At 42.8% G+C, this 18,466-nt stretch overlaps 1 protein-coding gene and 2 long non-coding RNA genes across 9 annotated transcripts in view; 1 reads left to right on the forward strand and 2 right to left on the reverse strand.

Moving 5' to 3' along the window:
• Nucleotides 1-1,128: 1,128 nt before the first annotated feature.
• LOC146401010 (uncharacterized) lies at nucleotides 1,129-3,603 on the reverse strand. The gene is made up of 2 exons (XR_014813230.1): nucleotides 2,472-3,603; nucleotides 1,129-1,367 (listed from the first exon to the last, which is right to left on the reverse strand). It is a non-coding gene; the product is annotated as an uncharacterized LOC146401010 (long non-coding RNA).
• Nucleotides 3,604-11,650: 8,047 nt separating this feature from the next.
• RPL34 (ribosomal protein L34) lies at nucleotides 11,651-15,861 on the reverse strand. 3 transcript variants are annotated; one of them, NM_001444701.1, is made up of 5 exons: nucleotides 15,828-15,851; nucleotides 14,181-14,254; nucleotides 14,002-14,101; nucleotides 13,623-13,726; nucleotides 11,651-11,776 (listed from the first exon to the last, which is right to left on the reverse strand). In NM_001444701.1, the coding sequence occupies exons 2-5, from the start codon at nucleotides 14,243-14,245 to the stop codon at nucleotides 11,692-11,694; spliced, it is 354 nt and encodes a 117-aa protein (NP_001431630.1). In that variant the 5' UTR covers nucleotides 14,246-14,254; nucleotides 15,828-15,851; the 3' UTR covers nucleotides 11,651-11,691. The 3 variants fall into 3 exon arrangements, with proteins under 3 accessions (NP_001431630.1, XP_005666999.1, XP_013834418.1); XM_005666942.4 differs by having other exon boundaries at nucleotides 11,652-11,776; nucleotides 14,181-14,276; nucleotides 15,828-15,861; XM_013978964.3 differs by having other exon boundaries at nucleotides 11,652-11,776; nucleotides 15,704-15,851.
• A 126-nt stretch (nucleotides 15,862-15,987) lies between these two features.
• LOC102161553 (uncharacterized) overlaps nucleotides 15,988-18,466 on the forward strand; it is a 40,575-nt gene continuing 38,096 nt past the window's right edge. For all 5 annotated transcript variants that reach the window (XR_014813243.1, XR_014813244.1, XR_014813241.1 and 2 more), the window contains exons 1-2: nucleotides 15,988-16,127; nucleotides 17,497-17,676. This is a non-coding gene — a long non-coding RNA (uncharacterized LOC102161553). The remainder of the gene's footprint in view (nucleotides 16,128-17,496; nucleotides 17,677-18,466) is intronic.

Genomic DNA, 18,466 nt, shown 5'->3' on the forward strand with positions numbered 1-18,466 from the left:
TTCAACCTACTGTCACAAATTACAAATCTAGGAGTTTCCACTGTGGGGCAGTGGGGTCGGCAGTGTCTTGGGAGCACTGGGACACAGATTGAATCCCCAGCTTGGCACAGTGGGTTAAGGATCCAGTGTTGCCACACCTATGGCTTAGGTTGAACCTGTGACTCAGATCTGATCCATGATCCTTGGTCTGGAAATTCCATATGCCATGGAGCGGCCAAAAAAGAAGAAAGAGAAAGAAAAAGGAAGGAAGGAAGGAAGGAAGGAAGGAAGGAAGGAAGGGAGAGAGAAAGAAAGAAGGAAGGAGAGAGAAAGGAAGGGAGGGAGGGAGGGAGAGAGATATTACAAAGGTAAAATGGTATTGGTTCTAGAAGAAACACACTGACTGATGTTCACATGATGGCTGATGGTAGATGTATTCTGAGATTAGTTTTCGAAGAGAGATAGAAAGAGACCCAGAACTAACATTTGTTAAGAACCTGCTAGTGCCAGGCACCCTTCATCTTCATAAATCTTGGAAGATAGCTTTGGATTTTTTTTGGCCACCCTGCTGCCTGTGGAGTTCCTGGGCCAGGGATCGGAACCGAGCTACAATTGCAACCTAAGCCGCAGCTGAGCCAACGCTGGATCCTTAACCCGCTGTGCTAGGTCAGGAGTTGAGCCTGTGTCCCTTTGCTCCCAAGATGCCGCTGATCCATCCTGTTGCACCACAGTGGGAACTTCAAGGTAGGTATTTTTATACCTATGTCAGGGCTTCATAAAACAGAGACTCAGAATTTAAGCAACGGTTCAAGGCCACATAATGTAGTAGAGCCTACGCTTTGTCCACTACACCAAGCCACATGCCTACATCTGTGGAAAGAGCAGGCGAGGAAGAGAGATGGGAGACTCCAGAAATTCTTCCCAGGACAAGTACCAGCATAGAGCCTGGCATATACCCAGTGCAGACTTAATGTTTGTTCCATGAAACAATGTCAATTCTCCATGCCACCAAAGGGAACTCTCTAAACACCTATGTGCTTAAAACACTTTGGTGTTTCCTGACTGCCCCCAGTAGTGACTTACTTGTTCAGAAGTCAAAGCACTTACAAATCATGACATTCTTTCAGAAAATGATAGAATTATATATTAAGCCACAAATTAATTTATTGCTAGTCAGATTTTGTGAAAACAATATCCATCACCAAAGATTTAAGGAAAAATATTAATCGACACATTCACCCATACATTTATAGTTTTTTCTAACAATTGGGAATCTTAGATTACTTTGCCGAAGTTCAAAGTTTTGTGGTTTCCTATTTCCTTTTTCCAAAATTTCTTCAGATACTGTTCAGAAGAAAAATATAATCTTCACTTTACATAGCACATTCCTAGAAATTTTAGTATTTATTAAAACCATGCAAAAATACTCTTTTGTTTATATTTAAATGGGGTTTACCAACGCTGAGATAATAGCCAATAGGTTTCCTACCTACATAAAAATCGGGTTGGGCATTGGAAGGTCATGTAGGACTCAGGATGATTTGCTGAGCAGGACTGCTGTTTACAGTATCTAAGCATCAATGCCCAACAAATTTCCAGAATGTCTCATAAGTGCCATTGCAGCTTGAACCACTGATTCAAGATAATCCATCAAGAGTCATAAGTGGTTGAACTAGACAGCTAGACTGTGAGCTCCTGAAAGGCACTGGTGGTATCATACAATCATTTTTCTCCCATTTTACAAAAGAAAAGAACCTCCAGCTCGGCTGATATTCCATGGTGTGTTGATGGGAGGCATATCAAATTTGTTTTTGTCTTTTGTTTTTGTTTTTTGGGGCCACGCCTGCGGCACATAGAATTTCCCCAGCCAGGGATCATCGAACCCCCTCCACAGCAGCAATCTGAACCACAGCAGTGACAACACCAGATCCTTAACCTGTTGTGCCATAAGGGAACTCCCGGCATATCAAACTGGAGGTCAGTAAGTGGACAATTTAAATAAAGGGGTCAGCACAGCCTGCTTCAAACAAAGCACCTCCAATGGCTTCCCATCCACCCAAGAGCCACACTTGCCCAAAAGGTTTTGTAAGACTCATCACAGAAGTACAAATAGTTGTCAGATATCATGTCAAATATCATGTCTAGGAGTTCCCTTCATGGCTCAGGGGTTAAGGAACCCTACTAGGATCCATGAGGATGCCGGTTCCATCCCTGGCCTCACTCAGTGGGTTAAGGATCCGGCCTTGGCGCGAGCTGTGGTGTAGGGTACAGACACGGCTCGGATCTGGCGTTGCTGTGGCTCTGGCGTAGGCTGGCAGCTGTAGCCCTGATTCGACCCCTAGCTTGGGAACCTCCACATGCCTCGTGGGTGCAGCCCTAAAAAGCAAAAATAATAATAATAATAAAAATTTTTAAAAATCATGTCTAAACATGAAAAAAAGTACAAATCAATCTAACAAGATGAATCCTTGCCTCCCACTTTGACAACTTACCTTCCAAAGGTCTTGACGGTGAGGCTCAACCTTAGAATTCTAGGGCTCTGTCCAAACATGGCAATGCAGGAAGAGCCTGTTCCCTGCCCAGCCACTCTTTTTTCCAGACTTCTGGCTCTGCTTCCTTCCTTGGGTCCTCATGTGCATGTGTGTGTGACAACTCTGCCCACACACCCGAGCTCCTTCCACAGCTCCTGCCAACACGTCAGGGTCCAGTCCTCCTTGAGAGATGGGTCGGGGAGAAGAACGCTCAGGCTCTGCCAGGGGGCTTGGGATGCCTTGCCTGCTCAAGGTTTCTAGGGCCATGTATAGCCTCAGGGGCCTAAAAGGGGAGTTCCTGCTGTGGTGCAAAGAGATTGGCACGTTGTCTCTGCAACGCCAGGATGTAGGTTCGATCCCCGCCTGGCACAGTGGGTTAAAGCATCTGGTGTTGCAGCGGTTGTGGTATAGGTCACAACGGGGGCTCAGATCTGATCCCTGGTCCAGGAACTCCATATGCCATGGGGCAGCCAATTATAATAATAATAATAATACATTAAAAAAATAAATAAAAGGGGAGCATATGCTTGGAGTCAACATGCCTCTCAGTGCCATGAACCCCTTGCTTGTGGGGTGGGATACTGGCAAAGGGAAGCCAGCGCATAGCCCCCTATAGCCATGGGCCCAGGGCAGGGCCCCTCTTGCCCAGGTCTGAGGGCCGTATTGGTCTGAAGAGTGAGCTATTGGGACAAGTTCAACCTGGCACCTGGTGAACTCTCTGACCTCATCACTCCTGCTCTCTCCCTCGGGTCCTGCCTCCAGACTCTTCTCTACTTGGGATGCTCTTTCCCAGATAGCTTGGTGGTCCTTCGTCACAGCCTTTGCTTAAATATCCCCTTCTCAGGGAGGCCTTCCCTCACACCACTATTTAAATTGCCACTCACTGCTTCTCCTTGCCTTTTAGCCTCTTTCCCTGCTTTGTTTCTCTCTGTATCATCTATCAGTCATACTATATATGTCACATATTGACTTGGTCCCTTATTCATTCATTCATTCTCTCCCATCACTGGAATGTATTTCCACTAAGGCAGGGATGTTTGTCTTTTTTTTTTTTTTTTCCCTTTTCTAGGGCCACTTCCCGCAGCATATGGAGGTTCCCAGGCTAGGGGTCGAATCGGAGCTGTAGCCACCGGCCTACGCCAGAGCCACAGCAACGCAGGATCCTTAAGCCACTGAGCAAGGCCAGGGATCGAACCCAAAACCTCATGGTTCCTAGTCGGATTCGTTAACCACTGCGCCACGACGGGAACTCCGGCAGGGATGTTTGTTTGTTTGTTTTGTTTATCCCAGTGCCTAGAACAGCACCTTATAGATAGCAAATAAATTATAAATAATGATTGGCTTTGAAGAAATGAAATATGAGTGTTGGGGCTCCATGTCTTTCTCTTATGTCTTGCACGTAAGGGAAACGGTAGACGCTGGAGCGGGGTATCCGGGCCCCCACTGGGATGATCTGAACTCAGATCTGATGTAGAATGGGGGGGGTGATGACTATTTTCATTAACATCCTCTCCTCTTTTATCTCCCCAGATTGTCAAAGAATGAATCATTCCTGAGAGGGGCGGGGGGCCTTGAGAGTAAAGCAAAGAGAACGGGTTGAAAAAGCAATGACGCCTTATTTTATCCAGAGGACCAATGGGTGGCAAGACTCCAGGCCTCTCTGTCCGGCTTTGTGTTTCTTAGAATTGTGGGAATTGCCAATCAGGAGAAGACTTCCAACATAAAAACGTAGTTTAAAATTCCGTGGGGGAAATGTAATATGAGTCACAAAAAAGGAAAACCATAAAACCTCAAACCGTTAAAAGAGCTTATAAAAAAAAGGGGAGAGGGTTGCCATGTAGCTTCTATTTGATATATCTAAAAAGGGATAGAACTGTTTAAAAAAATTTATATCTTACTAGCTGGTCATTATATCCTTTTTTAATGATTTCAATTTATAATAAAAAGTTTCAGATGATGATCTAAAAATGTACAAGAGTCTACAAAGTTTTTCAAAATTCTTTAAGGAATATACAAGCAAAATATACATATATATTTTGCACTACACCAGTGTTTTAGTGGCATATTGCTATGTAACCAATCACCTCAAAAATATAGTGAGATAAAACAAACAGTTTATTTTTTCTCACCATCATTTGGGTTGATTAGACTCAACAAGGCAGTTTTCTGTTGGTCTCACCTGAGGTTGCTTATGTAGTTGGTCTGCTGAACTCAGATCTAATGTAGAATGGGGGGGGGGGAGTCATCTAGAGCAGGGAGGCTCCACAATCTACAACCTGCAGTCAAATGTGACCCCACATCAGTTTTGTAAATAAAGCTCTACTGGGATACAGCCACGACCATTTGTTTAGGTGTTGTCTCTGGCTACATCCATGCTCTATCAGTAGAGTTGAGTAGTGGCAGAGACCACAAGGCTTACAAAGTCTTTATACAGCTTACAGTAAGATTCAACACACATTTGAATTTTCTTTTTTTTCCTTTTGTCTTTTCTAGGGCCACACCCTCGGCACATGGAGGTTCCAAGGCTAGGGGTCTAATTGGAGCTGTAGCCGCAGGCCTACGCCAGAGCCACAGCAATGCGGCATCCAAGATGCATCTGCAACCTACACCACAGCTCATGGCAATGCCAGATCCTTAACTCACTGAGCAAGGCCATGGATCGAACCTGCAACCTCATTCGTTAACCACTGAGCCACGACGGGAACTCCATTTTTTTTTAAATTTTCTTTAAGACCTTTTATTCTGTAGGCATGTCAAGCTGTAAGCGTATTTCCAACCCCAAAGAGAGAGGAATTGAGATGGAGAGAGATAAGAGGGCATAGCCCTTGGGCTATTTTCACAGGCCAAGGAATATAGAAGCGGAATGAACACCAGGGGAATTTTGAGTCAATAATTTTGATCCTTTTCCCCCTTAATAGTAAGTTGATGCTTAAAGTATCGAGGGGATTGCGTAATTTAAATATCCTCTAATGCAGAGGAGTGTCTTTGCTCCTAACTAAAATAAACAGTTTTGAAAGATTTTCTTTCACTGGTCTCCCATAAGAAGGAAAAGGTGGCACAGATCTTTAGTCTCTGGGGCCACATAGGTGGCCTAAAAGCTATGTGCTTCTCAGTGATTAACAATTTACTCAAAGACATGAGATTTACTGGGCTCTAAATATTGACAGTAAATTGGGTTGTAATGTATTGCTGTTACTTTCTTTATACAAGCAGTTTCTTCACTCAGGGTATTTGTACATGCTGGTTCTTCTGGAATGTCCTCCCTCCTTATCACCCAGCCAACACCTTGCTCTGAGCTCAAACACGATTTCCTCCGAAAAGCCTGCTTTCACTCCCCAAGGCGTTCCTTTCTTCCACAGTTTCACAGCACAGTGTCCTTTGCCCTTATGATTCTCATCTCAACGTGTGCAATCAAAAACATATTTGTACCCTCATTTCACAGGGTCCTTTCAATCTACCATGAGAGCAGAGGAAGGGTCTGCTTTGTTGACTATCATATTAATATTTACCCAGGAGCGCAGTTCCTGGAATACGGTAGTTTCTAATAAATATTTGTTGAATGAATGAATGAAATCTATCGCAAGTGAGAAAGTAATATAAATGCCTGGCAAAAAATATTTTTATAATCCTTCAAATTAACTGGAAACATTTAAGACTTACTCAAAATGATCAGCTAGCTAATACTTTGGAAACCAGAATATTATTATTATATGATATTATTATCTTAAATTATTATTCTTTGTATTTTTTTTTTTTTTTTTTTTTTCTTTTTAGGGCCACACTCTCAGCATATGGAGGTTTCCAGGCTAGGGGTTGAATCAGAGCTGCAGCCACTGGCCTACGCCACAGCCACAGCAACGCTGGATCTGAGCCATGTCTGTGAACTACGCCACAGCTCATGGCAACACCAGATCCTTAACCCACTGAGCAAGGCTAGGGATTGAACCCGGGTCCTCATGGATGCTAGTCAGATTCATTTCTGCTGAGCCACAACAGGAACTCCCAGAAGTTATCTTTTGATCCAGAATTAGAGTGGACCTTATCCTTTAGAAAGAGAACTCATGAAGTCTTAACATTTCTACTCCTGGTTTAGAATCAGTGTTACTTATATCTAGTTTTCTTTGTTCAAAGAGAAGGAACTTTTACCTTTGAAAGATTTTAAATTCTGCTTTCCATCACATTCACAGAACTGGATTCAATAAAAGCTTTGTTTTGTGTCTTATGAAATCAAATTCCAGAATATTCACAGAGTCAATGTATTAATAAGAATTTATTACAGGAGTTCCCATTGCGGCTCAGAGGTAACAAACTCAGCTAGTATCCATAAGGACTCGAGTTTGATCCCTGACTTGCTTAGTGGGTTAAGGACTTGGTGTTGCTATGAGTTGTGGTGTAGGTCGCAGACGTGGCTCGGATCTGGCATTGCTGTGGCAGTGGTGTAGGCTGGCAGCTACAGCTCTGACTCAACCCCTATCCTGGGAATTTCCAAATGCTGTGGGTATGGCCCTGAAAAGAAAAAAACGAAGACAAAAGAATTTATTACAAAAAAATTTTAAGTGCAAATCACTGCCAAACATGTACCGGATATATAGAGAGCTCCTGGTATCAACGGCACCATCCTTAAGTTGTGATGATAGAATGTAATTTGAATAATATCTAGTGGCTTGCTGGTAATATTTAACATCAAGGTTCCTAGAGGGGGGAGGATTTTGTAGCATTTGCTGATTTCCCACTCCCACCATGCCAGTTTCAAGGTACCAACCCGACATTACTGATCACAGAGCTGGACAGAGATGCGCACAATTAACCCTCATGGTCAGGATGAGCTGGCTCCATATACCACTGGTTCTTTTGATAATACCTAATAACGATAGGTCTCTTACCAGCAATAAGTAATCTAACCCAGAGAAAAATAATCTTCAGAATCTTACTCCACGGGAATTTCACATAATTTTAGTTGGTGTGATAATATGGCTTATAGGTAAAGCCAGACATAGCCCTGACGATCAGAATTCTGGAAACCCAAGCTTCAAATTATTAGGGTAAAAATTGTAGGTATGGTATTGCACTGCTGAAAATAAACTTGATTTACTTATTTAAACATATGGAGATTTTCTGCTTTTAAGAGTAAAAGAACTCCTTTTACCCCCCAATCCTTCTAATAGAATTTATAAGCAATTCAATGGAAGGAGAAATACTAGACTTTAAAGAGAAACCACTGACTATATTCACATGTCTTTTTAGAAACCTGTCAAGAATACTTTAAGTCACACACACAGAACTGGATTTAATAAAAGCTTTGTTTTCCTTTTTTTTTTTTTTTTTTTTTTTAATTTAACAAATTCAAAACCCAGAGGAGGGCAGAATCCATTTCGGTCCCTCAGATACTTGGTACTATGTCCATACCAATCTTTGTTCTCTTCTGTCTACACCTCATAAGATAAACGCTGCTCTCCTGCCAGTGGTGGGGTGGGAGGAGGGAAACTGACCAGATGACAGAGTGGGAGGGTAAGGTGAAAAGGAGAATCCTCAGCAAAGGGAACATGAAGTGTGGTCTGGGGTCAAAACTTAGTGGCTAGAGTTCCCATTGTGGCTCAGTGGGTTACAAACCAGACTAGTATCCAGGAGGATGCGGCTTCGACCCCTGGCCTTGCTCAGTGGGTTAAGGATCAGGCGTTGCTGTGACTGTGGTGTAGGCTGGTAGCGGGAGCTCTATGGACCCCTAGCCTGGGAACTTCCTTATGCTGTGGGTGCAGCTCTAAAAAGACAAAAAACAAAAATTTAGTGGCTAAACTAACGCAGGTGAAGACATGGTCACTGATCAGGCACCTTTCACATCCTGTCTTACCGACTGCATGTTTGTGTTCCCCTCAAGTCTGTAGGTTGACACCCCAGTCCCAGTGTGATGATAAGAGGAGGTGGGGGCCTTTGGGAGATAATTAAGGAGGACGGAGCCCTCACGATGGCATTAGTGACCTTTGTGAGACAGGAGAGAGCTTTCTTCTCCCTCTATTGTTCATCACATGAAGATATAAGAAGGCAGCTGTCTCCAAGCCAGAAGACCACCTTCACCGAGAACAATCCACCAGCACCTGTCCCCAGAACTGAGAAATGTGTCCGTTAAGTCACCCAGTGCAGCGTAATTTTTACAGCAGCCTGAGCTAAGACACTTAGGAAATATCATTGTAACCCCAGTAATTAATGTTGGCTATGAAAATACTGTACTTTAGGGCCAACTTTAAACAATCGGCATGAATGAAATAATCGGCTATATAAGAAAGCTCACAGTGTTAGAGAAAAATTGTAAATAGTCCAAATGTTCAAAAGAAAGGGAATAGTTAAATTACAGCACATAGATGTGATGACATATGCAGCCACTAAAACAATGTTTCAAAAGAAATACACTCACAGGGGTTCAGCTGGGGAAAAGCATTGAATATTTGTTCTCACATATAGTATGCTTACAATTTTTATTTAAAATGTCTATTTTATGCCTAGACAACAAAATGGGAACGACATCAATCAAACTGTTAAAAGTGATTATCTGTATAGTGAAGGTGCTTTTATTCTATTTTTCCATACTTTCCTGATTGTCTATAAAAATATTTAAAATGAAATCACTCAAAATTTAGAAGAGGTTAAACCATCTAACATATTAAGAACTCCTTTTATTTTTATTTTTATTTTTTTGTCTTTTTAAGGCTGCACCCTCAACATATGGAGGTTCCCCAGGCTAGGGGTCCAGTCAGAACTGCAACTGTGGGCAATGCGGGATACGAGCCTCGTCTGCAACCTACACCACAGCTCACGGCAATGCCAGATCCTTAACTCAGTGAACAAGGCCAGGGATCGAAACTTCATCCTCATGAATGCTAGTCGGGTTTGTTAACCGCTGAGCCACGACGGGAACCCCAGAAGTCATTTTAAAGTATGTAACTTTAGGAGTTCCCTTTGTAGCGCAGTGGAAACAAATCCAACTACTATCCGTGATGTGGGTTTGATCCCTGGCCTTGCTCAGTGGGTTGGGGATCCAGCATTGCGGTGAGCTGTGTCTGTAGGTAGCAGACGGGCTCAGATTCCATGTTGTTGTGCCTGTGGTGTAGGCTGGCAGCTGAGGCTCCGATTAGACCCCTAGCCTGGGAACTTCCATATGCCACAGGTGTGGCCTTAAAAAGCTGAAAAAAAAAAAAAAAAGTTATGTCACTTCAATGCTTTGGCTTTCTCAAATTTCTAAGTTAACCCACTTATTTTGCAGAAACTTGATAGTCCTAAGCAGTTCATCTGTGTTTAGTCAAGTTGTTCCATGGAACTGTGTAGATGCAGTAGCGAGAGGGAAGAGCTCAATTCACACTGGGCGGCCAAATGGAGGCTTTCTACTCCAGCTGTTACTACAAATTCAATGTAAGACCTTCAGAAACTAGATTTAGCCTACGAACCAAACAAAAGACTGAATTTAAATTTTAAGGCTGTTTTTGAGTGCTATTTAAAAAGTACCAGCTTTTAGGTCCTTATACTAAACACAGGACTGCATCACAAAACATGTCCATGCAGTACATATCTGCCCGAGTCACACAGAGACGTTCACTCTGCCTCAGAATCAATCACTTTTGGCTGCTTCCAAACTTGAGCCACATCAGTGACAACACTGAATCCTTAACTACTAGACCAATAGGGAATTCCTCCAACGTTTTTCAATTGTATCTCCATTAAAACTTTGTCTTTTCCAGGGCCACAACCTCGGCACATGGAGGTTCCCAGGCTAGGGGTCTAATTGGAGCTGTTGCTGCCGGCCTACACCACAGCCACAGCAACGTGGGATCCAAGCCGAGTCTGCAACCTCCACCACAGCTCACAGCAATGCCAGATCCTTAACCCACTGAGTAAGGGCAGGGATGGAACCCACAACCTCATGGTTCCTAGTCAGATTCGTTAACCACTGAGGCACGATGGGAACACCTACCTCCATTAAACATTGTGATTAAATGCCACCTAAGATATCATCCTGGTGTTTAACAAGCCTTGGGATTGGCAGGTGTTTGGAAAAACCTGATGCCCAGTCAACCTCAAATCACTAAATACACCACTTGCAAATTAAAGCCCCACAAACGTTTCTAGGTAATATACACAACCTGTGCACCTCAATTCCTGCGCTTATAAAATAGAAATAAAAATATCACAGGACTGTTGGGAGGACTAAATGAAGACCTTAAGTGCTATGGAGATGCACTTAATATCATTAATATTTTAACAACCCTGGGCTCAAGTACCACCCAGCCACTTAGTTGTGATGCCTTTCCTTTTCTGCAAAAACATTAACAAGAGGAAATACTCTTCTGCCTACATTTAAGTCGTCATGACAGTAAATGCTGAAACTGAGGAAAAGGGCCAGATTTTACAGTATTCAGATACTCTTTCACCTTCTAGATTCCTGGTTTGTGAAAATAGCCTGGGCCTCTGCTTTCTACTCTCCCTGGCCTGAAGAAATGGTCTTGGAAGACCATTCAGAAGAGCTTATGAAGAATCCTTGGAAGGAATGTTCCCTATAGCCTAAGCATTTTAAGAATGAGCTATTAGTAAAATATCAACGTTATTTTTGCATTTTAAAAAAACCTTTTCAAGGCCGCACCTGCAGCACAAGGTTCCCAGGCTAGGGGCTGAATCTAGCTATACCAGTTCATGGCAACACTGGGTCCTTAACCCACTGAGTGAGGCCAGGGATTGAACCTGCGTCCTCACGGATGCCTGTCAGATTTATTTCCACTGAGCCACGACAGGAACTCCTTTATCTTTGCATTATTGAGTTATCAGGAACAATATAACATAGTTCTGTCATCTAGCGCTATCATCAAAAAATCCCAGCTAACCAATGATCTCTAATTACTTTTAGAAATAGGAATCATGCTGTACTGGGAACTATATCCAGTCACTTAGGATGGAGCACGGTAATGTGAGAAAAAAGAATGTATATGTATATGTGTGACTGGGTCACCCTGCTGTATAGTAGAAAATTGACAGAACACTGTAAACCAGTTATAATGAAAAAAAAATAAAAAGTTATTAACTAAAAATAGTGGTGGTTCCTAGTTACTACAGAAACCAAATCTGTACACTATTAACAAATCATAACAGATAACAGAAAAAGGCTTTTGATTTTTTTATTACTCAAAAAAGCTTCATTTTTTTATTTAGCTTTCTGACTCTGTGCTTGTGCTTTCAACACTTTCACAACAATTTTCTGCTCCTCGATAAGAAAAGCACGCTTGATCCTAGAAAAGAAAACATTAAATGAATAGTTAAAAAAATTTAACACAGGAAGGAAAAGTACTATAAAAGAACCCAAGTAAAGCAATTAGGGAAGATACCTAGAAAAGTAAATGAAATCTGCACAAGTGGAGTGTTAACACTCAGGGCAGAAATTCTAAGGACAGACCCTTTCAGTATAAGACCTCCTTCCTACCCTGGCACTTAAAGCAGACTACTTCAATTCTACACCAGCAGTACCTGCCCTCCTTTTGAGCCTCGATGAACTATGAAATCACCACCCCAGGAGATTGCTCTCTGCCACTTAATGATAGTTTTCACTTAACCGCATTTCATGGTACCCCTGGTCATCTAATAATCTACCCCCAAACCCTGGAATTTCTAACTCCTCCAATTGTCCTAGATGTAATCACATTATAGAAAAAAAGCTGACATCACTCTTACTCAGCCAAGACTGCCACAGACTCCCTCAGTGTCATAGCTCACATGTTTTATAAGCTCCCCTATAGCTCTACACTCGAATTGTCAGAAAATAGGGCCTAAGAATTCTATTTTCAACATATGCCCACATGATTATGTTTAGCAGTCTGGGAACCAAAGACTGTAAAAAGCCAAACTCCTCTAGTTTGAAACTCATGATCAAAAAATAAGGAGTTCCCGTTACGGTGCAGTGGAAATGAATCCGACTAGGAACCATGAGGTTTTGGGTTTGATCCCTGGCCTTGCTCAGTGGGTTAAGGATCCAGCACTGAGCTGCGGTATAGGTCATAGATGTGGCTTGGATCTGGCATTGCTGTGGCTGTTGCGTAAGGCAGCAGTTACAGCTCCAATTCAACCCCTAGCCCTGGAACGTCTTCACCAAGTAAAAACAATTCCAAGAGCTCTTTCTTTGTTGAAAGAATGACTTCACTACTCATTCTGCTGCACTTTTAGTTTCTGGCACAACAAAGGCTTCCCTGGCCCGCTTAAAAACTATCAACTCCCACATTTTAAAGGATCAAGCTAAAACTCTGTCCTATAAGGTCCTTCATGATCTGTGATGTTTCTACACTTCCTATCATCTCCCACAACTCTCTGCTCCTGCCACACTAGAACTATATATACTTTGTCCCTACATTAAAGAACATAGTACCCAGGAGTTCCTGTCATGGTGCAGGGGAAATGGATCCAACTAGTATCCGTGAGGATGTGGGTTTGATCCCTGGCCTTGCTCAGTGGGTCAGCAATCCAGCAGAGTGCTGTGAGCTGTCGTGTAGGTTGCAGACATAGTTCAGATCGCCTGTGGCTGTGGCTGTCAGCTGTAGCTCTGATTCAACTCCTAGCCTGGGGACTTCCATATGCCACCGGTGTGGCCCTATAAAGCAAAAAAAAGAAAGTAACTAGGACCCTTTCACTCCAACAACCTGACCAAACCACTACGAGTTTCTTACCTAGCCCCCACCCCACTTTTAATTTCTACATCTCACATAAAGATGTTCCGACACAATAGCTGAACTGGAACTGCTATCATTTAGTAGTCTGTATAGCACAAGTTATCTCTACTCAAGGAAGGATTCAAGAATATGCAACTTATTATTATTTTGTCTTTTTTTTTGCCATTTCTTGGGCCGCTTCAGCAGCATACGGAGGTTCTCAGGCTAGGGGTCAAATCGGAGCCAGAGCCACAGCGGGGTCCGAGCCGCGTCTTCGACCTACACCACAGCTCATGGCAACGCCGGATCCCCAACCCACTGAGCAAGGCCAGGGATCCAAACACACCTCATTGTTCTTAGTCGGATTTGTTAACCACTGAGCCATGACGGGAACTCCTATTATTATTTTTTTTAACCAGTCTTCATAATTATTATTTACCTGTCACGGACACATTTAGCACACATGGAACCACCATAGGCCCGGCTGACATGTTTTTTCGTTTTAGACAATCTCATGAGAACTTTAGGTCTCACAGCACGGACCTGCATAAAGAAAATGTTCAGATTATTTTGTGATGTTATAACACAAAGCATCCCAGATTTTTGCTGAGTGTTAAGTGTAATCACTAGACTAGGTTAAAAGGGAAATGGCATATACATCTGAAAAACATTTCATTGTATTTGTAGTCTTTAAAAGATTTCGATCATGGATGCTTAGTAATTCTCAGTCCTCCTAGCGGTGACCTCTCACCTTTACCAAGGAATTAATGCTCGAAAGCCCATCCTGTCATGTTATTCACAGCAAAAGGTTCACTTACTCCTCGAAGTCGGCCTGGGCACACGCCACATGCAGATTTTGGTGCTTTCCCAACCTTCTTGGTATAAAGGTAAACGATTCTATTACCAGGGGTTCGGGACCTAGGAAGCGAGAGAACAGGCACTAGCTCAGCATTCTGCAGAACAAATGACAATATGTATATAATTTTGTAATACTTACAGCCTGGTTTTGTTAGAGGCTGTGTTGTAGGATAGCCTACGACGGTACGTCAATCGCTGGACCATTGTGAATACCTAAATCGAGAATAAAATTGCACTGTAGAAAAAATTCAAATCTTAGACAAAGCAGAACCACAGAGTTTACACACTATTCACATATGCTCTTACATTAACTTATCTTACAAGCAGGATTTCATACTTTACAATTACAATTGGCTCTCCCTACCTGCAGGTTCTCTATCTGCAAATTAAACCAACCATGGATCAAAAACATTCAGGGAAAAAAATTTCAGAACTTCCAAAAAGCAAAACTTGAATTTGTCATGTGCTCACGACTATTTACATAGCCACTTACATTGTATTACGTGTAATATGTAATCTAGAAATGATTTAAAGAGAGAACAAAAAACACAAAATAAAGTGTATGGGAAGACTTTAGATAAAAGACCTGAGCATTAAAAGATTTTGACCTACTCAGGGGCCTTGGAACAATCCTCCAAGATACTGAGGGATAGCCATACTTATATAAATTAATTAAATGTGGCAGGGGCTGATATTCTGATTATTAGGCCTTCCCCTCCAAGAGTCTGATTCTGTTTGGAACAGTGTCCAGAAAAGTGCAAATCTTAAAAATCCTGGAATTAAAGGAAAAGCATTCCATTTTCGGGGACCACAAAGTCCACGGGCTAACAGACACAAATGTCACTAGGATTAAATGACAACAGGAGTTCTGCCCACCGCAATAGCTACTCAGGGTTCAGTGTTTTGCCCCAAAGAGACATCTGGGTCAAGTTAAGTGCCATTTAATACTAATTCTGGTATTGGCCCAAGTGTCTCTGAATTATGACATCTGTTTTGTTTTTCTTTATCAACTAGAAATAATACTGAATGATGATGTTTAGCAAATCGGTTACATAGGTACACATGAGCGACTCATTTTCCAGTGAACTACCCAAAACATAAGCAAGACTTTAATCAACCTAGTTTATGTCAAATCTTGTCACCTTTCTTCACAGCATGTTACTTAAAAAAAAAACAGCCTGCATCTGTTGTTACAAGCTCCTTACTAACATTACACTGGGAACTGTCAGACACCAAAACCGACATGGAAAGCTAATGCAATAGTGACCCAATTAGCCGTTTGCTTCTACAAAATCAAGACAGAAAACTCCCTATTAAAACACTGGCTTTGGGAAAAAAAACCTCGATTTTGAAAGGATCAGAAGATGCTGGTCGTCCCGCAGGACAACCCCCGCCCCTCGCCAAAGCCTGGAGAACAGCTACCCGATCGGGGTTAACACGAGAGCGTAATTATGAGAACGTGCAGCGATTTCAGAGTCCACCAGCCAAACAACAACTCGTTCGTCTCCGAGCTCCCCTTCGCAGTATTCGCTGGACTGCGACTGCGCAGGCGGCAAAGCCACGGGTGGTGAGCTCGGGTCACCTACTGCTCTGGAGGGGAGATGGGGATCGAGAGGTGTCTGAAGCTAAAAGCCGAGAAATTGTTCATCACCAGCCTCCCACCTAAGCCTTTACTCCCACGCCAACTCAGAAAACTGTGCCTGGGAGATCCTGACTCCTGTAAGTCCCTGGATGGCGGCCGATTGCAAAGGCAGTAGCGATAAGAAAAAGAGAAGAGCAACCATACCTGTGGATACCGTCCCCGGAAGAGGAAAGGGAAGGTCTCGCGAGCGCAAAGGTCAAATACGACTGCGCATGACAGGAAGTTACATCAGAGGAAGAGGCGTGATGGAGAGAACGACGTCGCCATGTTGTACGGAAGCTACGCAGCTCCATACAGTGGGCGGGGATTCATAGCGCTGTTGGGTTGTACGGCAAGCGCCTCCTTGGAGCGGGATGCGCCCCAGCCATCCCCAACAGCGCCACACAAAGATCTCTCAGCAATCGCTGTAGAAGCAAAATATTGAGGGAGCTGCGAAGCGCAGAGGTGGGACAAAATCAACTATTTTTCCGTTCTCAAGTGCGCTGCAACACGTTTAACCAAAAGAGCGCCAGCTTTTGAGTTAGACCTGGGTTTAAATCTCTATTTTGACACATATCATTAGATAACTTTTCAGGAATTACTGTCTTTAACCGTTTCTTATTTTTCGTTGTCATTCATCCAAAGCACAAGCTTTACGAATTAGGATTTTAACCCAATATTTGCTAGTTATCAGTTGCGTTACATTGGGCGAGTCCTTAAATCTCTAAAGAGGAACGTATTCGTAACTACCATGCAGAGTTGGGTCGTGATCAAAGGCATCATGAAGTTCAAGCACTTAGCGCAGTGTCTTGTAGAGTGAGTGTTCAATAAATGGTGGCTAATCTTATGATTATGTACAAAGGGTTTCTAGAGGCTTCACTTGTGTGGTAACGTCTGATCTGGGCCTTAAAGATGAGGAGGAAGAAAAAAGAAAAACCTCTAAAATAGCATGTAAATGTTTACATTAAGTGTCTATCTGCATTTTTCAGAGGACAGGGGAAAATATCCTCGGGTTTCATTATATTGTTAAAGGGGTTCGTGACCTCCAAAAAAGTAAAGAACACTTTCCCTGGGCTCTAAGGAAGAATGCTAAAAAGGGTCTTTACATTTTTAATCTTAGATTAGGCTCCCTGGAAACATATTGAGAGAGAGTTATATGCTGGTGTATTCAGGAGTGCTCTTAAAAAATACACCTGCTGGGAAGTGAGCAAGGTAGGATCAGAGGACCCACACTGTAGTTGAAACCGAGGCTTCAGCTATTCCAGCAGAGAGCTCTGTATTGGGGATGGCTCCTCACAGCTGTCCCAAACTGGCAAGGAAACTGGGCCTTTGCGTTCCCACATCAGCCAGTCTTTGGTCTGGCTGCTCCCTAATTACAGGTGTGGCAGCTTCCTGAAACTGAGAACAGTGTCCTGTGACCCAGTCAATATCCTTGGCCCAGAAGAGAGGATTTGCATAGAGCCGCCCAGTGGCCACTCAGGTCCCCTTCTAAGTGGGGCCTGTTCATTCCGTCGCGCCTCACATCAGTGCCACCTTTGTCACCACACCGGATGGAAGGCTCTGGTTATAGCCCTCCCCTGGCCGACTCTCACATAATTCCTTCTCACCTGACTCTGTAGTTACTTCTTTCCTTCCCAATCTGTCACTTTTAGTTCTCGAGACTCCCTTTGTCGCTGTACCAGGTATTGAGATGGAGGCTGGGATAGAGAAGCAAGTGTGGTTTTATTTATTTATTTATTTTTACAATTTACTTCCTTTTCTTATTTTTTTAATTACTCAAATGAATTTATCACATCTGTAGTTGTATAATGATCATAACAATCTGATTTCACAGGATTTCCGCAAGTGTGGTTTTTGAACGAATGAACAAATGAATGCATTTACTTGGAATATATTCTCCCTCTTGCTGGAGAGACTTTGCTGGGCAGGTGAATGTAATGGAAGCTGGGAGCCCGTCGCCCATTGTAATGTACTTGGTGACCTTGTCTTTCTTTCTGTGCCCACCTCCACCCAGGTAATTGAGAACAATGGTCTCACTATCACAGTTTTCCTGTATTAGACTTACCCAGTTCTATGATGTGACTTGACTTCTTTATATTTGCCTTTTTTCTTGTCACTCTTGCCATAGATGTGGCAATCTTATTAAACATTTCAAAGGATGTCATTTGTTTTTGTTAATCTGTCTCCCTTTTAGTTCTTTGTTCATTTGCTTACTAAATATTTCCGGTTACACCCTGTCTTCTTATCACTGTATCTCTAGGCCTCTCTTCTGGCTGTCAGTTGCTATATAACCATAGTGGCATAGCCTAACAACCATTTTATTATGCTTGTGGATTCCATGGGTCAAGAATGTCTGCATGGCATAGTGGGAATGGCTTGTCCCTGCTACGGGATGACTGGGGGTGCTTCAGCTGGGGATGATGTCAACAGCTGGAGGCTGGAATCATCTGAACACTTTTTAAGTTAATTCCTGTGTTGGGATACCTTGAAGGCTAGGCTCAGCTTGAGACTGTCAATCAGAGCATCTATGCATGGCTTCTCCATGAGACTTGGACTTCTCAAACATGGCAGCTGAGAGGGAACATCTAGAAAGCAAGCAGTGTAAGAGAACCAGTAGAAGCTGCATGGCCATTTATGGTCTAACCTTGGAAGTTACATAGCATCGTTTCCACCATATTCGATTGGTCAAAGCTGTTACAAGCCCTCACAGATTCAAAGGCAGTGAATGTATAGCCTTAGTTTTGGATGGAAAGAGTGTCAGTGATTTAAGGAATATTATTATTATTATTTTCTTTTTATGGCCA

The sequence above is a fragment of the Sus scrofa genome, chromosome 8 (assembly GCF_054392235.1).
Source record: "Sus scrofa isolate SSC_HxYL_T2T_F1_AM1 chromosome 8, Sscrofa_HxYL_maternal_Yorkshire_Landrace_v2.0, whole genome shotgun sequence".
NCBI classification, from domain to species: domain Eukaryota; kingdom Metazoa; phylum Chordata; class Mammalia; order Artiodactyla; family Suidae; genus Sus; species Sus scrofa.